Source organism: Rhincodon typus, chromosome 8 (assembly GCF_021869965.1).
Source record: "Rhincodon typus isolate 14 chromosome 8, sRhiTyp1.1, whole genome shotgun sequence".
NCBI lineage: Eukaryota > Metazoa > Chordata > Chondrichthyes > Orectolobiformes > Rhincodontidae > Rhincodon > Rhincodon typus.
Window position 1 is genome coordinate 74,540,780 of NC_063339.1, and position 27,085 is coordinate 74,567,864.

The 27,085-nt window shown below is 41.7% G+C and overlaps 1 protein-coding gene across 1 annotated transcript in view; it reads left to right on the plus strand.

The window, feature by feature from the left end:
* jmjd7 (jumonji domain containing 7) overlaps positions 1–26,377 on the plus strand; it is a 35,742-nt gene extending 9,365 nt beyond the window's left edge. The window contains exons 2-7 of the mRNA XM_048600464.1: positions 3,224–3,512; positions 4,108–4,164; positions 7,066–7,161; positions 14,550–14,626; positions 23,267–23,426; positions 24,908–26,377. Of these exons, the coding sequence (XP_048456421.1) occupies positions 3,224–3,512; positions 4,108–4,164; positions 7,066–7,161; positions 14,550–14,626; positions 23,267–23,426; positions 24,908–24,996 (768 nt within the window). The 3' untranslated portion in view covers positions 24,997–26,377. The remainder of the gene's footprint in view (positions 1–3,223; positions 3,513–4,107; positions 4,165–7,065; positions 7,162–14,549; positions 14,627–23,266; positions 23,427–24,907) is intronic.
* The last annotated feature ends 708 nt before the right edge of the window (positions 26,378–27,085 follow it).

Consider the following 27,085-nt stretch of genomic DNA (forward strand, 5'->3'; position numbering starts at 1 on the left):
TAACACTGCTTGTTTTTCATTTCTCCACGTGCCTGCATTGCAGCTTGACACCATCCAGGACAAAGCATTGTGCCCCATCCACAAACGTCCACTGATGTTCGGTAGCAGCAGTGTGCACCATCTACAAGATGCACTGTAGATATTCACCAAGTCTCCGCTCTGCAAATAAAGCACCTTTCCAACCCACAATCACCAACATTGGCAGCACATTGGCACAGTGGTTAGCACTGCTGCCTCACAGCTACAGGCATCCGGGTTCAATTCCAGGCTCGGACAACTGTCTGTGTGGAGTTTGCACATTCTCCCTGTGTCTGCATGGGTTTCCTCTGGGTGCTCCAGTTTCCTGCCACAGTCCAAAGATGTGCAGGTTAGGTGGATTGACCATGGGAAATTGTCATATCGTTTCCAGGGACGTGCAGACAAGGTGGATTAGCCATGGGAAATGTGGGGTTACAGGGAAAGGGAAGGAGGCTGGGGCTTTCTGCACTGTCGGGGTTCTGTGATTCTTGGACAGATATGTGGCAATACCACCGAATGCAAGCCTCACACCATCCTGACTTAGAAATATATTGCTGTTCCTTTAGTGTTGCTGAGTCAAAAGCCTGGAACTCCCTTCCTTAACAGCATTATGAGTCTGTCTACTTACACCAAACGGACTGCAGCAATTCAAGAAGGCAGCTCACCACCACCTCTCTGGACAATTAAGGATGAGCAATAAATTCCAGCCCACCCATAGGTGGCCATGCTTTCAACTGTCTTAAGCCTTGAGCAATTAGAGAGTCAAAGAGATGTACAGCACAGAAACAGACCCTTTTGTCCAACTCGTCCGTGCCGACCAGATATCCTAAATTAATCTAGTCCTGTTTGCCAGCATTTGGACAATATCCCTCTAAACCCTTCCTATTCATTTACCCATCCAGATGCCTTTTAAATGTTGTAATTGTACCAGCCTCCACCTCCTCTGACAGATCGTTCCATATACGCACCACCCTCTATGTGAAAAAGTTTCTTTTAAATCTTTCCCCTCTCACCTTAAACCTATGTCCTCCAGTTTTGCACAACACAGTATGGAGCTGGAGGAACACAGCAGGTCAGGCAGCATCAGAGGAGCAGGAAAATTGACATTTCGGGTCAGGACCCTTGTTCCTGCTTCTCTGCTGCCTGGCCTGCTGTTTTCCTCCAGCTCCATACTGTGTTGTCTCTGACTCCAGGTTTCTCCTCTAGTTTTGGACTCCCCATGCTGGAGAAAAGAGTTTGACTATTCATTTTATGCATATTTTATAAAAGTGTCATCCTTCAACCTCTGAAACTCCAGCAAAAATAGCCCCAGCCTGTTCAGCCTCTCCCTACAGCTCAAATCCTCCAACCCTGGCAACATCCTTGTAAATCTCTTCTGAACTTTTTCAAGTTTAACATCTTTCCTATAGCAGGGAGACCAGAATTGAATGCAGTATTCCTAAAGTAGCCTAACCAATGTACTGTACAGCTGCAACATGACCTCCCAACTCTGATACTCAATGCACTTAACAATAAAGGCAAGCATACCAAATGCCGCCTTCACTATCCTGTCTACCTGTGACTCCACTTTCAAGGAACTATAAATCTGCACTCCAAAGTCCCCAAACGCTCCCCAGGATCTTACCATTAACTGTATAAGTCCTGCCCTGATTTGCCCTACCAAAACGTAGTACCTCACATTTATCTACATTAAACTCCACCTGCCACTCCTCAGCCCATCTGATTAAGGTCCTGTTCTACTCTGAGGTAACTTCCTTTGCTATCCCCACTACATTTTGGTGTCATCTGCAAACTTACTAACCATACCTCCTATATTCACATCCAAATCATTGATATAATGGCAAAAAGCATTGGATCCAGCACCAATACTTGCAGCAAAACGCTGGTCACAGGCCTCCAGTCCGAAAAGCAACTCCCCCCACCATCACCCTCTATCTCCTACCTTCGAGCCAGTTCTGTATCCAAATAGCTAGTTCTCCCTGTATTCCATTTGATCTAACCTTGCTAACCAGTCTACCATGAGGAAACTTGTTGAACACCTTACTGAAGTCCATATAGATCACGTCCATCACCCTGCATTCTGCTTTCTTCAATCCTTTTCGTTACTTCTTCAAAAAACTGAATCAAGTTAGTGAGGCACAATTTCCCATGCACAGCTACGTTGACTATCTCTATTCAGTCATTGCCTTTCCAACTACGCGTAAATCCTGTCCCTCAAGCCCCTCCAACAACCTGCCCATCATCAATGTCAGGCTCACCAGTCATAAGTTCCCTGGTTTTTACTTACCACCTTTCTTAAATAATGGCACCACGTTAGCCAACCTCAAGTCTTCCGGCAATTCATCTGTGGCTATCGGTGATACAAATATCTCAGCAAGGGGCCCAACAATCACTTCCCTGCCTTCTCGCAAAGTCCTAGAGTATACCTGATTGGTCCCAGGGATTTATCCACATTTATACATTTCAAGACTTCCAGCACCGCCTCTTCTGTAATAAGGACACTTTTCAAGATGTTGCTATTTATTTCCCCACGTTCTCTATCTTCCATACACTTCTCCATAGTAAAGACTGATGCAAAATACTTGTTTAGAATCTCACCCATCTCCAGAGGTTCCACCCATAGGCAGCCTTGCTGATCTTTAATCGGCCCTATTTTCTCCCTCGTCACTCTTTTGCCCTTAATGTATTTGTAGAAACCCTTTCAATTTTCCTGAACCCTATTCGTCAGAGCTATCTCATGTTCCCTTTTTGCCGTCCTGATTTCCGTCTTAAATATACGCCTACTGGCTTTATACTCCTCCAGGGTTTACTGGATCCCTGCTATGCATTCTTCTTTTTCTTGACCAGAACCTCAATTTCTCTAGTCGTCCAACGTTTCCTACACCTACCAGCCTTGCCTTCCACCCTAACAGGAATGTACTGTCTGTGGACTCTCATTATCTCATTTTTGAAGGCTTCCCACTTTCCAGCCGTCCACTTACCTGCGAATATCTGCCCTCGGTCAACTTTTGAAAGTTCTTGCCTAATACTGTCAAGTTCTCAACTTCATCCCTGGACCTCATTCTACCTTCCCTTCAGGTGCCTCTTAAAATCTCTTCCTATTCTAAGATCTCATTATGTGACATAGTGGCAAATGTTGTTTGCTATCGCTCTTATTAAGCACTTTGGAACATTTTGCTATGTCAAAGATGCTGTATAAGTGCAGGTTGTTGTGGTAACGTTGGGATATTTCACTTTCAGAAAGGTGGTTGGAAAGCGCAGGGTGAGTGTGGCGGTGACCCCCAATGGGTATGCTGATGCTGTGTACGAGGGTCGGTTCGTGATGCCCGAGGAACGGCAAATGCCATTTGAGGACTTCCTGGACATCATCGAGAGGAAGCGGGCTGCGAGCGGTGTGTTCTACGTGCAGAAGCAGTGCTCAAACCTGACAGAGGAATTCCCTCAGCTCCTGCAGGACATAGATCCCCACATCGCGTGGATGAGTGAGGCGCTAGGTGAGTGAAGAGTGGTGGGCACAGCTTACCTCATTTACATCGCGCACGTCAGCAACTCAATGCTAATTAGCTCACGTTGACGGTCATAGAAATGACGAGTTAAAGTTCTCTCCTTTTCTCAAAACCTGTTCCAGTTACGTTCTCCTGTGGTTAAAATGGTCACAGTTGTGAGGGTGCTGTCTTTGTGGGTGTTAAGTGCTGCAGGTACTGATGGCGGGAGTTTCACTGTGGGACCCTGATATGCTGGTTGCTGTTGCTGAAATGTGAAGGTGGAATCTGCCCATGCTCCCGACCAGACTTCAGGTCAGGCTGGGGACTGCTGCAGAGCTCATGTGTCCCAAGGTAGCCCTCTGTGAATCTGGAGTTGCAATAAGGCGTACCCCTCCAAAGGCATGTGACCCACCTCCTCTCCTGCTGGCTCCAGAAAAATAAATAGGTGCCTACCTTTGATTGGCATCATTTGGAGGGATGCGGGCGAAATGGAAATGATCTGGTTTCGTGGTGGATGGACCAGCAAGTATCCGATCACTCTTTAATGGTCTGTGTTCTTATTCTTTTGCTGTCAGACCATTTATTTTCTCTCCTTTTGTTTTAGGGAAGATGCCTGATGCTGTAAATTTCTGGCTGGGGGAGTCAGCTGCAGTAACTTCCTGTAAGTAACTCAAGCTCCTTATTCATGTAAATAAGGTGTTTGGACAGTGAAGAGTTGGGGAACGGGGTCATGCCAACTGACCTGTGAAAGAGAGACGACCTTCTGTGTTTTGTTTTTTGAAGGTAACATTGGGAGGAGCAGCTAAACCTATCTCTGGTTATCATTTAATCTCCAGAGACACAACTGCACTGCAGATCCTGAGTTTTGTGGGTCTTGATTCACAAGTATTGTCCATACATCTAGCCCTGTGCTTGCACACTTGTCCTGACATTTTGTGTGGCATAACGCACAATGGGCTTCTGCTTTGTTTCCTGGTGTCTCGTGACATGCAATGACATTCCCAATCAATGATCTGCAGTGACCCATCACAGTGTTGTTATGTAACAAGGTTAGTTTGCTCAGTTTTATGAATTATCCTCCCATGGACAGAGTGTAAATTGGTTTCAATAACTCAAATATTGCTGCACAGCCAGTTGATCCGGTTTGAGGGTCAGGGGTATTTTCCCTGGACCGTCAGAGAGGGTGACTAGAGGTTTACAAAATCATGAGGGACATAGATAGGGTGAATAGCCGAGGTCTTTTTCCCGGTGTAGGGGAGTCTAAAACTAGGGCACAGGTTAAAGGTAGGAGGGGAAAGATATAAAAGGGACCTAAGGGGCAACTTTTTCACGCAGAGGGTGGTGCGTGTATGGAATGAGCTGCCAGAGGAAGTGGTGGAGGCGGGTACAATTATAACATTTAAAAGGCATCTGGATGGGTACATAAATAGGAAGGGTTAGAGGGATATGGACCAAATGCTGGCAAAGGGGAATAGATTAATTTAGGATATCTGGTTGACATGGACGAGTTGAACCAAAGGGTCTGTTTCTGTGTTGTACAACTATATGACTATGACCTGATTATAAAGTACCTGTGGTTTACTCTTAATTTCAGTACAGAAATAAAGAATCATCTTCCAGGCATGCCTTAGTGGCAAGGAGTGTCAGCAGTACAAATTAGATTTGTGGATACTCAGGCCATTTAAGCCAGTGTATAGAGAGTTATATCCTCACAGCTCCTTGATAGGAATGCAACCCTCTCAGTCTCTCATCAGGAATATATGCTGAAAGATCTACTCTCACATAGAGATGATGGTGGAAGAGAACTGGATTAACATCAGCAGAGGCACAATCAGTAACACAAGGGTACTGAGGGAAGGGGAATTACTGAGAAAGTCAGATTACTATTGATTAACCATTTTTCCATCAAAATATTTATGGACTGTATTCCAATTATAGAATGCTTGCCTGGCAGTTTACTCATTATAAATATTTATCTGACTCGTGACAGGATGCTTATATCAGGTTCCAAGTGCATGGGATATTTAACTCTGCCTTACCACTTCCCAAACCCTCCCATTTTCCATGACATATTATGCTACGTGACTGACACCTTGTCTTGCAAGAGCAGAAACCTTAAATACAGGGTTATGGGGACAGGGTGGGATGCTTTTGAAGGTCGGTGCAGACTGTAGGCATTCTATGATTCTTCGGTTCTGGAAAACATTGTCTTTGGTTTCCGTTATAAGCTCTGTGCCTTAGTCTTTTATTCTATCCCTCTCTATGCCAAGTATCTGCAGATGAACCAGACATGCCCTAGAAGTTGTTTTTTATATTTATTGATGGCATGAGGGCATTGCTGGCGAAGCCTGTGTTTTTTGCCCATCTATAATTATCCAGGGGGCAGTTAAAAGTCAACCACATTGCTGTGGATCTGGAGCCACATGTAGGCCAGGTAAGGATGACAGTTTCCTTCCCTAAAGAACATTAGTTAACCAGATGGGTTTTTAAAACAATTGACAATGGGTTCATGGTTATCTTTAGACTCTTAATTCCAGATTTTTATCGAATTCAAATTGCACTGTCTGCCATGGTGAGATTTGAAACTGGGTCCCCAGATACTACCTGGGTTGCTGGATTGACAATCCAGTGATAATTCCACTAGACCGTTGCCTCCCCAAGTGTATTTCCAACCACATCTTTGCTTCACCACCAAAACTACACTTGTGTAACAATGCCAGACTCTGCCCCTACCTCATCTCATCTGCCCCTGAAACATTCATCCTTTTAATTTTTACCTCTAGACTTGACTATTCCAGTGCACTCCTGAGCAGCCTGCCATGTTTGAACCCATATGAACTTGAGCTGCTTCAACCCCCTCCTCCTTGTATTCTTAATTCACAACATGTTCCATTTATCTATCACCCAGGTGGTTGCTGATCTGCATTAGGTTCCGGCGCAATTCTAAAATTCTCATCCTGGTTTTCAAAACCTTTCATGGATTCACTCCTCTGGATCTCTGTAACGTCCTTCACTTTTTCCAAGATACCCGTCACCTGCAATTCCTGAGAATCCCTGAATTTTAATTGCTCCACCATTGGAGAAACTTGTCACTTCAGCTTTTGCAGTCCTCAACTCTGGAATTTCCTCTTTACCCCTTTCTGCCTCTCTTCTTTCAAGACATTTCTTAACCTACTTCTTGGGACAAACCGTTGGCCAAATATCTTACTGTCCCCTAATTTGGGGTGGGGAGGGTGTTCTGTGTCTGCTATTGCTCAACAATTGTTCCTGTGGAGCACTTTGGAACATTACACTATGTTTGAGGTGGTACATAAATGCAGGTTATTATTTATCTATAGGAAATCCATATCATAAGTAAGATTTTCACTGATATACGTGGATATATAAAATATTGCCATATTAGTAAGTAAGCATCCCTGGATAATTGACTCACTGTGTGTATTCTGTGTTGGGGGAGTCTGTAACTGGTTGTGATTATATCCATTGCTTGATGTGTCTGCACTGGATTTCCCAATTTCCTTTGTGCCATTTTACTGACTCTTATTTCTAAACTTTATTTCAGTGCATAAAGATCACTATGAGAACCTGTACTGCGTGGTTTCTGGAGAGAAGCATTTTATCCTCCTCCCTCCCACTGACAGGCCCTTTATCCCGTATGGTAGGTCAGGCTTTCACAGCATTGTCCCTTACCTCTGAACATCTTTATAATCGAGCTGCAAAACAAATGAGATTAGTCGGTCTGGGCCACTGGATAGAACAGTTCATTATTTAGTATGCATTGATAGTCCCATTCCAAGATACCATGCTGCTAATTAATAGCAAGCTAGAAATAGATATGGAATTAAGTTGGTTTTCATTGTTTCATCAAACTTTCTTTGATGAAAATGTAGCATTGATTAGCTGTGCATTCACATTAAACCATTCCCAGTAATTTGAACACTGAAATCAACTTCCTTTCCCCCATACTAGCTAACATAGTCAGTGATTCTGTCACCTCAGGTTACCTTTCTTTCTTTTCTGCTGTCATGCACCAGTCCTTTTAAAAAATGCCAAAAGCTTTGACCCACTTGTCCTTGCTGCAGTAGTGAACCCTGCTTCCAGCTGCTGTTGCCCCAGAAGTCCTTGAACGTGTTATTACTTCTCAGATCCATGCTCAATGCATTCTGTATTTTCATCATTGAATGGTTCAGTCAGGTTTCCGTCATTGCCACACACTGAAATTCCCTTAATCTAAGGAAAGAAAACTAAAACATCCTTCTTCAACCTCTGTGTGGTTTCCAACATTGCATTCTTTCCTCTGTCCTCCAGCTCAGTGGTACTTGCCTGAAAAAGATAATTAATTCTACATCTGCAGTAATGGCTTCCCTTCCTGCCTCTTCACCATTGCCTCTAAAGAACATCAAGTATCTGCTCTTTCTTCCTCTTCCTTGTCTAAATGCTGCACATTTTGCAGAAGATGTGGGGTCAAGCTTAATGCCTATGCTGGCAACACCAATTTAATCTCTCGCAATGCCTCTTGATCCCAGCGCTGCATCCATGAACTGCTTGTCCAGCATCCAGATTTGAATATGTTGCAGTTTTTTTTTCAGCTAAATGTTGGGAGGACTGACAGTGGCCTTGGCCCCTCCACAGAGCAGTACCCTCTGTCAGGCCGAAGCAAACTGCTTGTAATTTCAATGGGTTTTTGAATCTGAAGTTGTGCTTTTAATCCAATAATATCTCTATCACATAGAGCATCCATAATATTGCACAGCTCTACAGTATAATGCAGTACATTAGACTAAGTCTTGTCAAGTGATAACTGTAACAGTCTGTGCTGCCATCGAAGTAAGTGTCATACAGGTGTGATTGGAATGTCTAAGAGAAAGTAGCATGGAAAGAAATTAGTACAAGGGAGTGTTCTTAACTGTAACTATTTTATAGTGAAATTAGTGATCGTTAGTTGGCAATCTTCAAGCGTTAGTAAAATAACTCCAACCCAACAGCACAGTAATGTATGGTTGCAAGTGAAAAATCTCTAGTAGAGAGTTTTCAGAAAATTTCAAGACTTAATCAGGCAGAAAGTGGCTAAAGTGGTGCAAGATATTCACTTCATTTCACTCTGCATCAGTGAAGTCAGAGTGAGAGCAGGTCAGTATGCAGTGATGTGGGCAATTACATAGGTTCTGCCATCTGATCTAAGTTTGCCTATCAGTAATCAGAAGAGAGAGAAAGAGAGAAACCCTAAATCCCAAAGTAATAGATACAGTTGAATTATACAGACGTTTTAAAAGAAAGGGAAAAGTGAGAAAAGGAGACATGTGGCCTGAAAATTAATAGTGGCATTTAGGATTAACTGTTGCAGGTGTTGAAGAGGATTACATGGGCATGGAAATTATCTGGCCAAAAATACCCACTACCATTCGCACAAAAATATGTGGCATTTTCAGGCTGTAAATCACAGTTTTAAAAAAAACACAGGCCGAACACTTAGGGAATAAACTTTAAAAGTATTCAGTTCAAGAAGTATGACAAGATATTGAGCTACCCTTAGCAAAGACTAAAGAAAAATGTGGAAATTATTGGATGGCAGCGATTTTGGTACAACATCACAGGGCTCCCTTTAAGTTAAGTATTGGAGTAGCAGTTTCGATTCTTTCAGACTATTATGGACCAGACCAGACCCCCTCAAAATATTTTAAGAAGGTCGCCTAGACTCTAACTTTTTCTTATTTTAAAGGTAAATATGACGTGCATATTCCAGATGTGATGGGACTGGTCAAGCTACTCAACATTAAGCAAAACAATTTATTTAAATGCTATTGCTAAATACAAACAAAAGAAAGAGGAACATAGAATAACTTAACTGGATAATAGATACAGTACCTATTACTAATGAACTATTCCAATATAGTGACATTCCATAAACACCACCTTGGCAAAAAGGCAAATTCAGACACAGATTCTTACATGCAGCTCTCCAATCCAGGAGGGAAAAAGCATCAAGAGAAATTCTAGAGGAAGTAGCAGCCAGGAATCATTCACTGAAGCTTCCAGTCTACTGAGACTCCAAACGGTTTCTGACTGCTACAGCTAAAAAAAAAAGTAGAAAGCCTGGTCTGAGAGAGTTGGCTGCTCCCATTCAAGCTGCTTCCATTGTTCCAACTCCTTTTAAAAAAAAACCTGCACATCTCCTAAGTTGTTTACTTAAGCTGTTTTCAGTAGCCAATTTGATGCCACTGCCTTGACAAGCTCTGTTCAAAAAACAAACCCAGGACAAAATAAAATTTGTAAAGTGACAGCATTGTCATGAGACGCTCAACTATGGTTAAACATGAGAGTACTTCGACCATCCTGAAAGCATCTACAGTGACCAGGAGGAATAGAGCTGAAGGTTCTGGGAAAACTATAACACCTTCTTTAAAACACAGAGAAAGTATTTACCGAAGTACTGTACATAATTCAAGATCAAAGTTCACACTTCAGCAGAAAGGCATACATGGAACTTTACAGAGTAGAAGAAATGAAGGGGCAGCCAATCAGGAGCCTGAATTTCTGAAGTTATTCACAGGATTTGGAAGCTAGTGAAACAGCATATTTAGTAATTAAGTCCAGAAGGGAAACCAATATGCTTGCATACTGCTGGAAGTTTGCTCACTCTTTATTTCCAAAGGTAAGACTCAGTGATCAAACAAGGAGTCACTTCACCTGTAAAATTCCTAACAACTTGGTATTCGGGTGGGGTAGCATTGGTTCCAAAGCCAAGCAGAAATCCATTCAGTGGATCAGTGGGTGAGAGTTTAGCAAAAGTAGGGAAGACCTCAATATTCTCTAAACTAGACAGTAACAGCAGATTCTAGTTGTATTGCAGGAAGAGGAATCTGAGTTTCTTTCAACTTTCACAGCACCACTGAGAAAATTCTGTTTTAACAGGTCACCCTTTGGAATAATATCAGCACCAGAGATCTTTCAAAGGAGAGTGTCAAATTTTTTAGAGGACTTGGACAAAATGTCTTACCACTTGGATGTATTGATGCATGAGCATGACCTGAGTGGAAGCCATGCTGAGAAGCATACAAAAGGCAGGATTTACACTCAGCATTAACTGTGAGTTTGCACAACCAGCAATCAAAGTTTTTGGTGACATTGTAAATGCATCAGTAATTAAGGTTATCCATTGAAGATCAGAGTTAGGAAATAATTTCCATCTCCAAGGACAATCGCAGAGCAACAATGATTCTCAGTGGATCCAGTGGCAAAATTTCTAGGAAAATAACTTGAGCCCAATGAGTCCAGTTGTTACTCCGAGACTGAATGGTATTGAGAAGAAGCATGTCAGAAAATCATTTGCAAAAACAGCAAAAAGAGATTACTGCTATCAGAAACATTAGCACTTTATAACGGTGAATTATATATTGGCTGTACTCAAGGTCTGTTCTGGAGTCCGTGTACAAGTTGAAGCACAATGTTCGACAATGTATCATGTTCTTTCTTAAGTACAAGTGTTTGCAAATCAAAGATCCCTGTACAATAATAGCAGCAGACACGTCCTCAACAGGACTGGGAACAATAATACTTCATGTACAAAGTAATGGAAAACTAAGACAATTACACATCACAATTAACAGATGCAGAGAAAAGGAAGCGTTAGCAGTAATGTGTGTGTACAAGAAATTTGTTGAACACGTCTCGATCTTTACATTACAATTGAAACAGACCACAAACTTCTGGTGTCTCAACTGAATTCAAAAGAGCTCACAACCAAGCCATCAAGAATTCAACAGTTCAAATGAAGGTTTGATACATATATATATATATGCAAGGAAAATGATACATGGTCAAAACTTTGAAACAGGGAATCCAGAAAAATATGATACTGACTTTGTGGTAGGAGTTTGCTGTAATGGCATTCCATTCAATACTGGCAACTAAATAAAGATTGAATGAACTTGGAGGTTTAAAAATCTAATGAGGAATCTGAGTTGATCGGGGAATCTTATTTTAGAGGATGGCCAACATGTACTGTGTTGCTGTATACTAAAACCATAGTTCAAGCAGAGAGCACATCAGACAGTGATTGAGGACTTGATAGTATATTGTGATTTTAAAAAAAAAATCCCACGAATATTGAGATTTGAAAGCTTACAGTATCTACATCAGGATCATGAAGGTATTACCATGCGCAGAACCAGAGCATGGTGGATGGGCCTCTTGAAGTCATTACGAGGAATTATTTCCAGATGTATTAACGTTTCAATACATAGACAGAAATCAAAATAACCACCAGTATCATCATGTTTTTCTATATGTCCTGGGGATGGTTAGGATTGGATTTATCTGAATAATAAGAAAAAAATGTTCATAATAATAGATTAATGCTTGAGGTGGATTAAGAAAAACAGTTACATGGTCACACTTCAGAAGCAGTGATAATATCATTGAAAGAAATCATTACAGTCCAAAGGATTCCTGATATCATGACAACATTTGACTAACTTTCCAAGACTTGGAACAAGTTCACTGAGATTTCCCCATGTTAATGGGACAGCTGAGAGCAGTGTCAGCATTATGGAGAAAGAATGAGGATTTCAGTTAGTGTCATGAGATACAAATCCTCGCATTTGCAGAGCGGATTGGCTCCATCAAGTTATTCATGAGAAGAAGGTTGCAAACTCAGATTTTTAGCCTTTCACATTTGTTGATCAAAGTCATGGACTAATAGAAAGTATGAGAGAGCAGGTCAAATAGTGCGATTGTTGTCAGAAAGCAAAAGCAACACCAGACCTGAGATCTTATGTTATCCAAATGGAACAGGGTAAAATATAGAGAAATAAAATAGCTTTGGTTGCAATTGAATAACAGTGAAAGTTAGAGATGTTGCAGCAATAGGACAGAAGCAGTTCATTCCAAGCCAGTTGCTAGCTCATCTTCTGTTTAACAGTTCTAAAGAAGAGTCACATTCGACTCAAAGCATTAACTGTTTCTCTCTGAGTAGGTGCTACATGACCTGCTGAGACTCTCCAGCGTTTTGTTTTTATTTCAGATCTAGAGTGTTGGAGGCTGAGGTGGGGGGGAACCTGATACAAGTATATGAAATTATCAGGGGCATGGATAGGATGGACAGTTGGAGTCCCTTTCCCCAGGGTGGTAATGTCAAATACAAGGGGGCATAGGTTTAAAGGTGAGAGATAAAAGTTTAAAGGAGATGTGCAAGGAAAGTTTTATTTTACAGAGAGGGTGGTAGGTGCTTGGAGCATGCTGCCAGGGGAGGTGGTAGAAGTTGATATCATCACACAGTTTTAAGAGGCATTTAGACAGACACTGTCTAAGCAGAGAATAGAGGGATACGGACACATGAACAGGCAAGATGGGTTTAGTTTAGGACAGCATCACGGTGGGCCAATGGCCTGTTCCTGTGCTCTACTGTTCTATGTTCAGATCTCCAGCATCTGCAGAATTTTGTTTTTATTTGTGTTTAACAATATCCAGAGGGCCAACAGCAGAGTGAAAATGCCTTACACCCTACAAGCAAGAGAAATGTGTGGTATGATAGATTAGTATGCACCTTAATACTTAGAGTGTAAGAGAAGATTAGAATGCCAAAAAAAGGAGAGAGAAGAGAGAACAAGAAGACAACATAGAGGGAAAAATCAAAACAGCATTTACTGAAGAGAACAAAAAGAACTTACATTTTCTCCAAACTTCAAAACAGTGAAAATGTCCAGAGTGATAAGGAAACTGAAGCGTTGAGTTTCTATGTACAACAAAAAAGTTGAAGTCAAAACAGACTTGGGGAGAGCGAATATTATGGAGTATGTTAGACTAAGGTGGTGTTGTAGAAAGAAGTGGCATAGCTCATGTGATATGAGAAAAACAAGTGACATTAGCATGGAAAGAAGCTTGTGCAAGAGGGTGTTCTAATAATTGAAAATATGTTATACTAAAGTTCGTGTATTACAGCTAGCAGTCTCCAAGAATTATTGAAACTATTCCAACTCAGCAATACAATTGTATAATCTCATCCCCGTTTCAATCAAGTGCTGCTCAAACCCTTGCTCTAGGAAATAACTCCACAGAGGCCGATATCCCGTCACCAAGTCACCCTTTATTTATACGTGGAGCATCCTTGATACTGACCCAGCTCCCTCAGAGTCAGCTCTCAGCATGAACAGGACCCCTAACACTCCTGTTTTATCTGTCAGCCAGGACTCCCGGATTGGACCAGATTAACAGCCCCAATCAGGGAACTCATGTTCTGTGAGATCCACCTGGCTGATCACGTTACAATCACGATACCTTATGTCTTTGTCCCGTCCAGATTCCTTAAAGACTTTGCTTTCCTTCCATCTCTATATCATTCCCCAGCCCTCAAACCTTTTGAAAACCCTGCATTTCTCCAACTCTAGCCTATTATGTGTTTTCCTGCCCTTCTGTCCACTGAATGGCAGCCGTCCAAGGCTTAACTCCTAGGATCTCCTCTCTTAAACCCTCCACCTCCCTGACCTGCTTTATGACCCTCCTTAAAACTCACTTCTTCAACCAAACATTTGGTCACTGCTCCTAACTTTAGACTTTGTTTCTTTTAATCTCCATACAGTTCCTCAGGTTATATTTTCCACATTAAAGTCAGTGGGCAAATAACATATATTCTTTTGTTTTTGTTTTGAGCAGAAGCATCTAGCTGCTAATTCTGCTGACTGGTCAAGCCCAGACTGTCAAGCCATCTGCAGCTAAGCATTTAGACAGGACCTCCTAGTCACCAGGGAATACGCTTACTATCTCAGACACTACAGCATGCACATGATCCAGTTTCTCCCCAGATGTCTTTCCTTTTCGATGGACTTTTACTGCCCTCCTCTCTTGTCAGCAGTTCTTGCTCATGGTACAGCAGAAATTGGAAAAATCAATAAATAGCAAATGAGAAACAATGCCTATCTCCCACCATAGTTCTGCAGTTTAAACTGGCGTAAATACTGCGTATGGGGACATTGCTGGTGTTTTGCTGTGCACTAATATAACATTAGGACTTGGGCTAGTGACTGAAACTAAGGACTGTTGTTTTTACAGAATTCTTCCAGCCTGCAACATATAAGGTGAATGAAGATGGTTCCTTTGATGTGATAGATGTACAGAAGGCAGAGAAGGTAAAATAAAAACCATTACAAGGGATAAAAAGACAATTCTATGAAAATTTGTGTATTTTTCAGCTAAATTTCCATTAATGCAGAAACGTAGCTGCCCCCTACTCCCATTCTGTCTGGTTTGTGATGCAGAGTGACGCTAACAGCATGGGTTAAATATTCATGTCTGAGGTTACCATGAAGAGCTCTCCTTCTCAGTCTCTCCCCTTGCCTGACACATGGTGTTCCTCCAGTTAAGTCACTACCAGTAGCTTCTGCCTCATGAGAGAGCAGTCTGTGATCTGCTGGCACTAGTGTGACTTAACATTTTTTTTTTGTTTGAGAGAACCTGGCTTTTGAGTTGTTGTCAATCCCCTTTGTAAACGATAACCTGTCATTGCCAAAATCAATCAACTGTGACTCTCCCCTATCATCTGTCTACTGTTTTGCTGAGAGACGCTTTAGTCTATGCTTAGTGTCTTCTCTGAACCACATTACAGAAACTGTTCACTTGAAGCGGAACCAAGCCTCCAACTTCTGTTTGAAAACCATTAAGCAAAACTTATCATCTCACTCAATGGTTCCATGAGTGCCTGCTGTATGAAATATAACATTACATTGACCCAGTCAAGATGCTTCATTGTGATACAGATTAAGGCAGAATTCATAGATGTGGCTGAAAGATCTTTAATTGGGTTAAAAGATGAAGCCCGAGCTTGTAGTCAGACTGATACTTTAAAGTGAAATCTTAAATTATGATATTAAAACACTCAGGTTAACTTAATGAATACACGTAACAGCGTTCCTAAGCAAGGTTGGGATGGGGTCAAGAAACCCATCATTGTTAGAACTTTAAAAATGGCTTTCTTCGTGTAAAAGTTTATATGGGCACGTCCAATACTGTTTTTAGATAAGGAATGTGACAGAACCATAACAGGAGTAAGATTTATGAACAGAATATTCACATCATTCTGTGATTTATATTTGTGTATTTATAATTAACACTATAGATAATTAATACATTTTGTAATAAAGATCGAAACAGTCCTTTCTGGGAAAGTCAATTTCTTTTCAATTTTCATATATTTGTCACTCCACAAGATATTACCTTTCACACTTACTTTGATAAGCAGAGGAGCCTAAACTTAGATGGAGTGGTTAAATCCCAGATTGGAGATAAATTATAAGGTTACACCTATTGAATCCCATTGCACAGGATAATCAGCCTATATTTCAAAGTTTATTTCTTATTAAGTTGCTGGTAGTTTTTGTTCCAAATGAAACATTTTGCTCAATATGTTTGCGTCCCATCCTAAACTGATCTGAAACAGGAATCCAATTGCCTCAACCCTGTTCCGCTTGCTGTTTTAACACAGTTAGGATGAGGGGCAGAAGAACAATGCACTACTGGGAAGTGAATTGGCCAAGTAAATATTATAATGGGGCTTCTTGCCTTCATTTTAAAGGCCATTCTATTTTTTGCTCGTGTCTGTTGGCTTTTTTCATGGCTCTAGGGGGCAAGAAAGGCTTAATCTATGAGATAAATGCTGGGATAGCACTCCATGTGGGCCAGTCCCAACAAGCTCCCCAGCGTTGGCGGCAATTAGTCGACTCTCCACACTCTGAATCCCAACATTTTTGTCTTTCTGACACTATTGGGCCATCCCAACTCATCATTTGCACACCCCAAATACCTTCTGCCCCCTGCTGTATGCACTAAGGCATTCCTCGTGAATTATAGCTTTTAGGAGCAGTAAAGCTGTGTTACTGCAACTGGACAAAGCTGTAATGATAACCATTGTGAAAACAGTCATGGGGTATCTGCACCAACAATGTGTCCCCTCATTATTACTTGAAAAACTACTCCAGGGATACCATGTGCTAAAAATGCCAAGCTTACATGTCCGCCTCTGGCCCTGTCAGTTTCTGCTCCTTTAGTCATTAGGAGTCAACCAATCCAAATTTATTGTGGTCGTGACCATGGGTGTTGTTTACATAGACATCGAAGGACCAAAGAAACATTCACAGAAACTAGGAGCAGGAGTAGGCCTTTATACCCTTACAAGTCTGCTTCACCATTGAGGATGATCATGGCGAATCCTATCTCAACACCACTTTCTCTCCACTTGAGATGGAACAGAAATATGTCAGGAAATAGCCAAAGCCAGCAAAACCTGACTTTTTGGGTTCAGATTCACTAACTCTTATTAGGCCTGCTATTTTTGGTGCCAGAGCCAGCCCAGTTCATCGGTTGTTCAATTAGTTATTGTGAAGGAGGGAAATACAGGTGAAACACGAGGAAACTAGGAGTGAAAAAGGAAGTCAGAAGGAATTTTACAGCCAAATGACAGGGGAGTTTAAATGTGAGTGATTTGTACATCATTGCACAGAGCAAGTTTGAACAAGATGACAAAGATTTGGAATTGACCTTTCTTAAAAAAGAAGTTTATGCAGCCTAATGGCGTTTTCCTGTTCTAAGGTAACCTTGCTTAGTGCCTCTGCAACCCCACTTATTTATTATGTAGTGCTAGTAGCATGACATGTCCTTCATACTCTTCATAATCACCAAATATCATTTTGTGAGAGTTGAACATGACTAAAAGTTTCAGAATATGACATGTTGTATCACTTTACTTTTGTTTTATTGAATGCAGATGGGGACCTGTCAGCAGGGACCTGTACCCAGATGGTTATTGTAGCCTCATGATCCTTTCTTCCTTGTAATGTGGTAGAAGTGTTAAAATTGCAATGCAGCATGTGCCAGTGAGGCCTACTGTGCTAATGTGAATGAAGTAGAGCCATTGTACTGCATTGTTTTAAAACTCATTACTACTGCACCAAGATTGGATCAAAGTCATTTATGAAATGCTCTGTTTTTGTTTACTTCCCCTCCATGTGCTATTGGGCCATCCCCACTCATCATTTGCACACCCCAAATACCTTCTGCCCCTTGCTGTATGCACTAAGGCATAGTGTCAAGAATATGGTTCACCACTCCCCTCGCAATTAGGAATGGGCAATGAATGCTGGTCTAGCCAGCAATACTCGCATCCTATGGACATATTTTTAAAAAATGCAAATTCCTGTCCAATCCCTTAGCAAGATCTTAGACAGAATCCTACAGGACCTCTTATTACAACAGCTTGGCCAGAATATGCTGCCAGAGTGTTGGTGTGGTTGCAGAAACCATCAAGAGATAGCATGTTGTGAGAAATAAGCACTCTTAACTCTCTGTGGCTCAAGCAAGCAAAGGTGTTATTTGAGAGTATGCAAAAGAGAAGCCCATCTTGGTTACCCAAAGAACTTTTAAAATAGAGTTTTCAGCTTTTCAGAATTGTCAAACTTATGCAGGACCCTTTTATTTTAACCTGCAGCTTTGGGTCTGAAAGTTTCCATGGTAACTCAACTGTCTTGTCTGGTTACACACTTCCTGATCTCTCTCTCAGTAACAATGAATAATATACTTATGAAGGCTATTGTTACAATATAAAAGGTTGAGGGTAACTACAGCATTTATTTCAAGACTACTTTGCATTTATAATTTATCCTTATAAATATTAAACCTACTTGAAGCTGTTAATGGTGTTTGGAATTAGACAGCTCCAGGAGAAAGACCAAGAACAAAATGTGGATCTCTATCCCAACACCTTTAACACAAGTCATAGGAACAAGAGTTGACCATTCACCCTCTCGAATCTTCTCCGCCATTCAATATGATCATGGCTGATCTGTGGTCTAACTCCATATGCCTGCCTTGGGCCCATATCCCTTGATACCCTTGCTCAATAAAATTTGTCTATCTCGGATTTAAATTTGAATTACCATCGACTGCCATTTGAGGAAGACAGTTCCAAACATCTGCCACTCTTTGATGATCCCGGTATTGAAATCAGACAGGGTATGGCTGGGAAGCTGTTCAGTCTGTGAGAACCCAGGTCAAGACCAAGGTCTCCAAAGGCATTATTCAGAGTTTGTTTTGCTGGCAACTCTGCAAGAGCTGCCAGTTCAGAGTTGGATGTGCAATATAGCATAGATTTGTTCTCTAATAGATGCAATAACTTTCATCTTGTATTCATAAGACGTAAGAGCAGAATTAGGCCATTCAGCCCATTGAGTGTTCTCCACCATTCTCCTGCCTTTTCCCCATCCCTTGATCCTCTTACCAATCAATGACTTAACTTCCACAGCTCTCTGTGTCAATAACTTAGACAGATTAACCACCCTCTGGCTGAAGAAATTCCTCCTCATCTCAGTTCTAAAGGGTTGTCCCTTGACTCTGAGGCTGAGCCCTCAGGTCTTAGCCTTTCCTATGAATGAAAACATCTTCTCCACATCTACTGTATCCAGGCTTCTCAGTTTCCTGTAAGTTTCATTCAGTTCCGCATCCCCACTCCCCTGACCACACACACACACACCCCTACCTCATCCTCTAAACTCCAAGTATATACCCAGAGTCCTCGTATGACAAGCCCTTCACCCCCAGGATCATTCTTGTGATCCTTCTCTGGACCCTCTCCAATGCCAATGCATCCATCCTTAGATATAGACCCAAAACTGGTTACAATATTCTAGATGTGGTCTGACCAGAGCCTTATATAGCCTCAGCAGTACATCCCTGCATTGTATTCTAGCCCTCTTGAAATGAATGCTAACATTGCATTTGCCTTCCAAACCACCAAGTAAACTTACATGTTAACTGCAAAGAATTCTAAACTAGGACTCTCAACTCCCTTTGTGCCTCAGATTTCTGAAGCCTTTCCCCATTTAGAAAATAGCCTACACCTCTATTCTTCCAACCAAAGTGCATAACCTCTCACTTTATCACATTGTATTCCATCTGCCACTTCTTTGCTGACTCTCCTAGCCTGTCCAAGTCTTTCTGCAGCCCCCCCACTTCCTCAAAACTACCTGCCCCTCCATGTATCTTGATGTCTTCCGCAAACTTAGTAACAATGGCCTCAGTTCCTTCGCCTAGATCATTAATGTATAAGATGGACCTCTGTGGAACTCTACTGGTCACTGGCAGCCATCCTGAAAAGACCCCTTCATCCTACTCTCTGCCTTCTGCCAGTTAGACAATCCTCCATCCATGCCTGTACCTTGCCACTAATGCCATGGGCTCTTATCTTATTTATCTTTCTATGCAGTGCCTTGTCAAAGGCCTTCTGGAAATCCAGATACATGACATCCACTGGCTCTCCTTTGTCTAACTTGCTTGTTACCTTCTTAAAGAATTCTAACAGATTTGTCAGACATGATGACCCTTTAATGAAACTGTGCTGACTCAGCCATTTTACCATGCACTTCCAATTACTCTGCAATTTCATCCTTAATAATGGACTCTCAAATCATGCTAACCGGCCTATAGTTTCCTGTCTTCTGCCTCGCTCCCTTCTTAAACAGGGGTTTTGCATTAGCATTTTCCAGTCACTGGGACCATCCCTGACTCCAGTGATTCCTGAAAGATCACCACTAATACCTCAACAATTTCAAACTGAAGAAATGTACCAGCCTGCTCCAGGTAAGCCCTAGCTCAAGCCCAAAATTTCAGTCCATGACCAAAAACTGTCACCAAGCCTGTCTACCAAGCAGAAAACTTACACAGCAATAGTCCTGTCCACTCTGCTTTATGCTTATGAGACTTAGATTGTGTACTAGTTTCATACCAAGAAGCCCAACCTTTAGTTACACTTTCGATCCCTTCAAAAGTAGGTCAGATGTTAAAGCAACCTTACACTGAGGCCTTGCCTGAGTAGGCATGCCAAGCATCCATGTCATAAGACAGTCACAACAAAGTTGAGCTGGTCATCTGGTCAGAATGCCTGACTTTCACTTACCAAAGGAAAACTTGAGTCTGACTGTGCTTTAAAGGAAGTCCTACAAGGACAATCTGAAGGCTTCACTTTAGGAGTTTTGATACCAACTTTCAGTCCCAGGATCATTGCATCTGGTATGACCAAATAAAAATGGTGCAGTCTCCTTTGGAAGCAAGTGCAGACGACGACAGAGAGAAAACATGAGGGGAGGAATTTCTGATTAGGCAACTCATCCCAAAACTCAATTATCAGTGCTATTGTGTCCTATTTGCCGCAATGAAAATCAGCCTGAACAATCCCCTATATACTAGAACCCAACAAAATGCTCCAGATGATGAGTGTGGTTATCTTTATCTTGAAGGAACAAGAGACAGTGCCTCGTCACAATGTCTGACTATCTCGTAAATGACTGCACCACTCTATCCAGTCTCCACATCACTCCTTTCTTCTGAATCCCAGTGGACCAAACCTTGGCCCAGTCATCCCTACACTAAATTTCAATAGACCATAGAACATTGAATTCATCATCTAAGACCATAAGAAATAGGAACTCCTTAAGCCTGCAAAAGGATCATGGCTGATCTGACATTCCTTACGTCCACTTTCCTGTGTTTTCCCCATAACCCTTGACTCCCTTACTGATCAAGCATCTATCAATCTCACCTTAAGTATACACAAAGACTCTGCTCCCACAGCTCTCTGTGGCAAGAAGTTTCCGAAGATATTCAACTCTTAGTGAAGAAATTCCTCCTCATGTCAGTCTTAAATTGGCACTCCTTTATTGTGAGATTTTGGCCTCTGGCCCTAGACTGTCCCATGAGGGGAAACATCCTCTCAGCATTTAACCTGTCAATCTCCTTAAGAATCTTGTATGTTTCAAAGAGATCACCTCTGGCTCTTCTAAACTCCAGCGAGTACAGTCCCAACTTGTTTAGCTTTTGCTCATAAGACAATCCCTCCATCCTGTGATTTTTTTTTTGTTTTATATGTATATCGAGAAGTCCTCTTGCACACAACTGAACATTTTTTTTCCCCATCACCAAATCACCTATGGTATTTTTTTTCCATCTATCAACCACCTCCAGTAAATCACTGGTGTTTCCATTTGAATAATTTGCACGCAAAGCCTGTTAAGGGCAATGCAGACTGTCAAAGGTGAGTGTAAGGGAGCTAAATCAAATGGCGTTGGAAGGGGATTTTTTTCATATAACTGTGGCACTAGTAAATTGTTATTTTAATAGGCGCAATAACAACAAAAAGGGAGGGTAGGGAACAAGGAAGGGGATTAAATTAAAATGGAGTTGGAGGGGGAAATAATGCACCCCAAGCTCCCCGCCCACCCCAGTGCCTTGTTCTGTCTAAAGGCTTTGAGGGTGTTGGTCGACATCCTAGCACTATTGCGGAAGAGGGGCAGGCAGATAGGAGCTATGAACCCCTCCATGCTCTGCACCTGAACCTGTTGATGGCAACTTTGACCAGACCCAGGAGCAGGCCCATGAGGAGATCCTCCGATGTGCACAAGGGGTGCAGTCTCTCACAACTAACATACACAAGGTACACGGACTCCACAGCTTCACAAAATAAACAGTCCACAAGCCACCTCAGTCTATAATTGCGCTGGATCATTATGTTCTGCACCCTTCACCCCAGGCCCCTGATGGAAACTGGGTGACTCCTGCATAGGCAATTCTCCACTGGAACCTTCGCCAGCTGGTGATAAAATGGACCATGTCCAGGCAGCAGATAAAGGAGAAGAATTGGATAGTGTGTGCAGCAGCAAGAAATGAACATCTCCTTGTTCATACCCTTTCTATCAGATCATAATGAGACAAAATCCTTCCTGTTTGCTGCTTGTTTAGAATTTCTTTGGAACAGCCACTTCCCATTCATTCATTTTCAATTCTTTTGTGATAAGTTCTTGTTTAAGTGCTGTGCCTATAGTCAATTGTTGACTGATTCAATGGTCTATTGTGTGCAGCAACAGAAACCTCTCCAAAGAATGATACTTCATTGTAAACTATTTTTTAATGCTTTCCCCTAATATTGACCCCTCGCTTTCTCTCGTTCTAGCTTGACAGCCCCAACTCTTGCTGGTTTATTCCCACAGGAAGTCTTGCAAGGGTTAAGTCAGCCTATCTGAATCCTTCCCTCTCCTGATGTCCTTCTTCAGAGGAGATAACTGAATCACCATGGAGTGTGGGAGCTCTGGTTCAGTTTTTCTCCCCTCCTGGGGCACAAAGGCCAAGTGAGATCAGTTAATTCAGCAACGATTAGGAATCAAACCTGTGACCTTCTTGCCAGCATGGGTCAGTAATCAACTAGGCTAAACCTAGCAAGCCGTTAGGGAGCTGTATACAACCACTGGAATTTAATTCATATCTGTTTACCAAGAGTCTCCAATATGAAGGCCTGATATTTGAGCTTAACTGTAATTATCTTCTGAGGCTTGGGTTTCTCTCCAACATATACTTTATGCTGACATTCCAATGCAGTACTGAGGGACTGTTGCATTGCTGTACATCAATCGATAGTTTAAACCGATGCCTTGTTTACCTGCTCTGGTGGGCATTAAAGATCCCATTATATCAACTGAAATGTTATGGTATCCTCGCTCAATCAACACCAGCAGGGAAGAGATGACCCGATTATGCATTTTAAGACTGATTTTGGTATGATTTTCATCTGCATGATAGATACCACATTTACCTACAGAACAACAAATCGATCATTTGTTGTCTGGTACCGTTGGAGAGACAATTGTTCTTCACGTGGTGGCCTGATGTAATTAAGTTGGCACCTACTGTGTTTTTATGTAACTAATGACTTCTTCCTCCCTCCCCAAAACCAGGTACCCTGGATTCCTCTTGACCCCGTGAATCCTGATCTCAGTCGTTATCCTGAATATTCTCATGCAAGGCCTCTCCACTGCACAGTGAGAGCAGGCGAAATGCTGTACCTTCCTTCTCTATGGTTCCATCATGTCCAGCAGTCACATGGCTGCATTGCAGGTACAGTATCAATGGGATTTGTCTCAGAGGGTAATATGTAGAACATCAGGCATTGACCTATCATGAGATAGTGAATACCAAAAAGGATGCTACAGAGCAGAAATGTAGAGATTAGTGAAAGCAAACTAGATCCACTTGGGGCAGGTAAGAAGGAGGAACTGGCAGAGTCATGAAGTAAATACTTGATCTGTCTTCATGGTAGAACACTCAAAGCATTCTAGAAATAATGGGGAACCAAGGTCTAGCGAGAATGAGGAACTTAACGAAATGAGTAAAAACTAATAGGGAAATTAATAGGACTCGACATATGCTGAATCTGATGACTTGCATCCTAGGGTTTTAAAAGATTTTCTGGAATTCCTTCGATTCCCAAAAGATTGGAAGGAGATAGAGAGAAAACAGGGAACTGTGGGTCAGTTAGCCTTGACATCAATAGTAGGTGAACTGCTGGAGTCAGTTGTTGGGGATAATGATAATAGGGCGCATTCTGTTTTTATTTTTCATTCATTGTTGCATTGTTGGCTGGGCCAGCATTTATTGCACACACCTAGTTGCCCTTGAGAAAGTGGTGGTGAGCTGCCTCCTTGAAATGCTGCAGACTATTTGGTGTTGATGGACATTAGGGAGAAAGTTGTAACATGATTAAGCAGAACTGCAACATTCTTGAAGGCAATTAGGGATGAATAAGGAAACTAACCTCCTTATCAAAGGAAAGGTGTACTTGCATTAGAAGAAGTCTAACAAAGATTCCCTGGAGTGATTCTTGGAAAGAGGGCATTGTCCTATGAAAAGAGATTATTTGGGCAGGCAACGGCCTAATGGTATTATCACTGGACTGTTAATCCAGAGACCCAGGTAATGTTCTGGGGACCCATGTTCAAATCCTGCCACGGCAGATGGTAGAGTTTGAATTCAATAAATATCTGGAATTAAGAATCTAATGATGACTGTGAATCCATTGCTGATTGTCAGGGAAAAACCCATCTGGTTCACTCATGTCCTTTAGGGATGGAAACTGCCATCTTTACCTGGTCTGGCCTACATGTGACTTCAGACCCACGGCAATGTGGTTGTCTCTTAACTGCCTGATGGGCAATAAATGCTGCCTAGCCAGCGATGCCCTTATCCCATGAATGAATAAAGAAGAAAAAAAAATTAAACTTCAGGCCTTATTCCCTGCTGTTTAGAAGAATATGATTGAAATATATATACTTTGTCAATGCTTGACAAGGTAGATGTTGAGGAGGGTGGCTGGGTAATCTGGTGCACAGTCTCCCATAATAAGGGGTTGCTTCTGCAGGTGGATTTCCTGTCTCACTTAGACCCTCAACAAGACTTGACTGAAACTGCACCTTCAGGAAGGCAGAAAAGAAAGACAGATTGTTTGAAAGACAGAATTGAGAAGAAATACAGCCTTTTGATTTGAAAGAAAGTGCTAGCATCAGCACGGTATAGAATTTGATTTAATTTTTCTGTTTCAGTGAATTTCTGGTATGATATGGAGTATGACATCAAGTACAATTACTTCCAGTTCCTCGACTCTCTGATTAAAACAATGAATACGCTGTGATTTATCCAGTCAAGACTTCCGGGATGTCAGGAAGAGACAAATCTGCATCCAGATTTTCTGAACACCTCCATATACATTCAGCAAAGACGATAAACTGTGTCAGAAATACTGTTCATGGATAAACTGGGCTTTTAGCCACATATCTGATTAATCACCGTGTGGCCACTGTAAATACTACACATTAGTTTTGGTGAGACAGTGCCATTTACCAAGGGGAAATCGTTGCCATACATGTGGAATTCACTTCTAATCACTTCATAACTAATAATGTGCTAGTAAATCAGAATCAATGTTTCTAGACCAGACAAAAACAGAAATTGCTGGAAAATCTCAGCATTTCTGGCAGCATCTGTGGAGAGAAATCAGAGTTAATATAGTGCGTCCAGTCACCCTTCTTCAGAACCTCTTCTAGAACAGACCTTGTGTTTATCTGTTTCCAAAGCTGGAATGAATAAATCTGGTGGCATAGAATGAACTCAAATCTGCAGCTCCCCAAATGGAGATCGTAGTGTGGCTTTGAAGATTGTGCATTTGGTCATTTCAAGGCATTTTATGTCATTCTGGACAACTTAACCTAGTTCATTAGGAGGTAGCCTAATGAAGCGGTTATTCGGCATATTTCTTCAATATTGGCCGCACACAAACTGCAAAATGCCCACAATTAACCATAATCCATAACAGCAACTCACCAACCATCCTTCCATAGCACCTTCCAAACCTGTCTCTGCCGGCTAGATAATCTATGGGACCAACACCATCATCAGAATTTTCCTTCGTGCCATGCACTGTCCTGTCTTAGACATGGATCACTGTTCCTTCTCTGTCACTGGGTCAAAATCTTGGAACTCCTTTCCTGACAGTGTTGTGAGTGTACCTGCATCAAGTGCCTTCCAGTGATTGAAGAAAGTGGCTCATCACTGCCTTCTGGAAGGTAAATAGGTGTGGGCAACAAATGCTGGTCTCGCCAGTAAGGTTCACAACCCATAAAAGAATAAAAGCAAAGTCATGGTTTTAATAAAACGGCTGGACTGGTTAAGTGATAATTGTTGGCATCCTACCTGGAACACCCTGCATGACCATTCCGGCTACATCTGCCTTCCACGTGCAGCTTTCAACACAAGGTGCCAGTAACCAGAAACTCCGGAACACAAGGTCCATGCTGTGTAGTAAGCAGTTTGTATAGTGGTTGTGAGCACAGACAAAAGGTTTTACTCTACCTCATTAATTGTAACAAACAGAGTGTAAAGAATGGAGAACACTGATACATCTCTCCACAGTGAGGCTGGTAACCACAATGTAAAGTAATAATTTGGAATAACCTGGATGTTCCTGTTTCCCAATATATATCACATCTAATAAAATATGGATTTGTTTTCTATTATTTATGGTGTGGGATCCAAGCTACTTTGGTCACTGTTAATGGCACTTTATACACACCAGACACCACTTTGTAAATGATAGTTTGTCAGCAGCTCGCTAAACTGTGTCATGTTTCTCAGCACTGCACTGCAGGTAGCGTTAATGGATTCTGGCCACTATACCACATGGTGCCATTGCTAGAAAGCAGCCACTAAAGCATTTCTAATGGGAGAGGAAATTTCAGGAGGATTTTTAAATTTTCAAACCTGAAACATTAAGCAATGATTAAGTCTCCAACTTGTAGGTTATACACATGCCGTGCTGCACATGAACTGACACTGAGCTCTTTGTGTTGAGATGTCATAAGTCCTACAAGATCACCAAATGCTGAAGCCATTCTCTGCCTGGATGGCAGCTACTAACTCACTAAAAAATCCTTCAGAATCAGCTCCTCAATTTTACACGCCTGCTCTTCGAACCTACCGTTTCAACAATTTTAATTTGTAAATAACACCTTTAAGGAAGTCAGACTTTCTAAACCACTATAGGAGGATTAACAAGTGCTCTTTGGCACTGGGCTGCTTAAGAAGATATTAGGACAGGTATCAAAAAGCTTGGTGGAAAAGATTGATTATAAAGAGTGACCTAAAGATGGAGACAAGAGAGTGGAATCATCAAAATCCATCAAAAACAGTTAAAAGTAATGCACCCTGTTTTTTGTTTGGAGTCA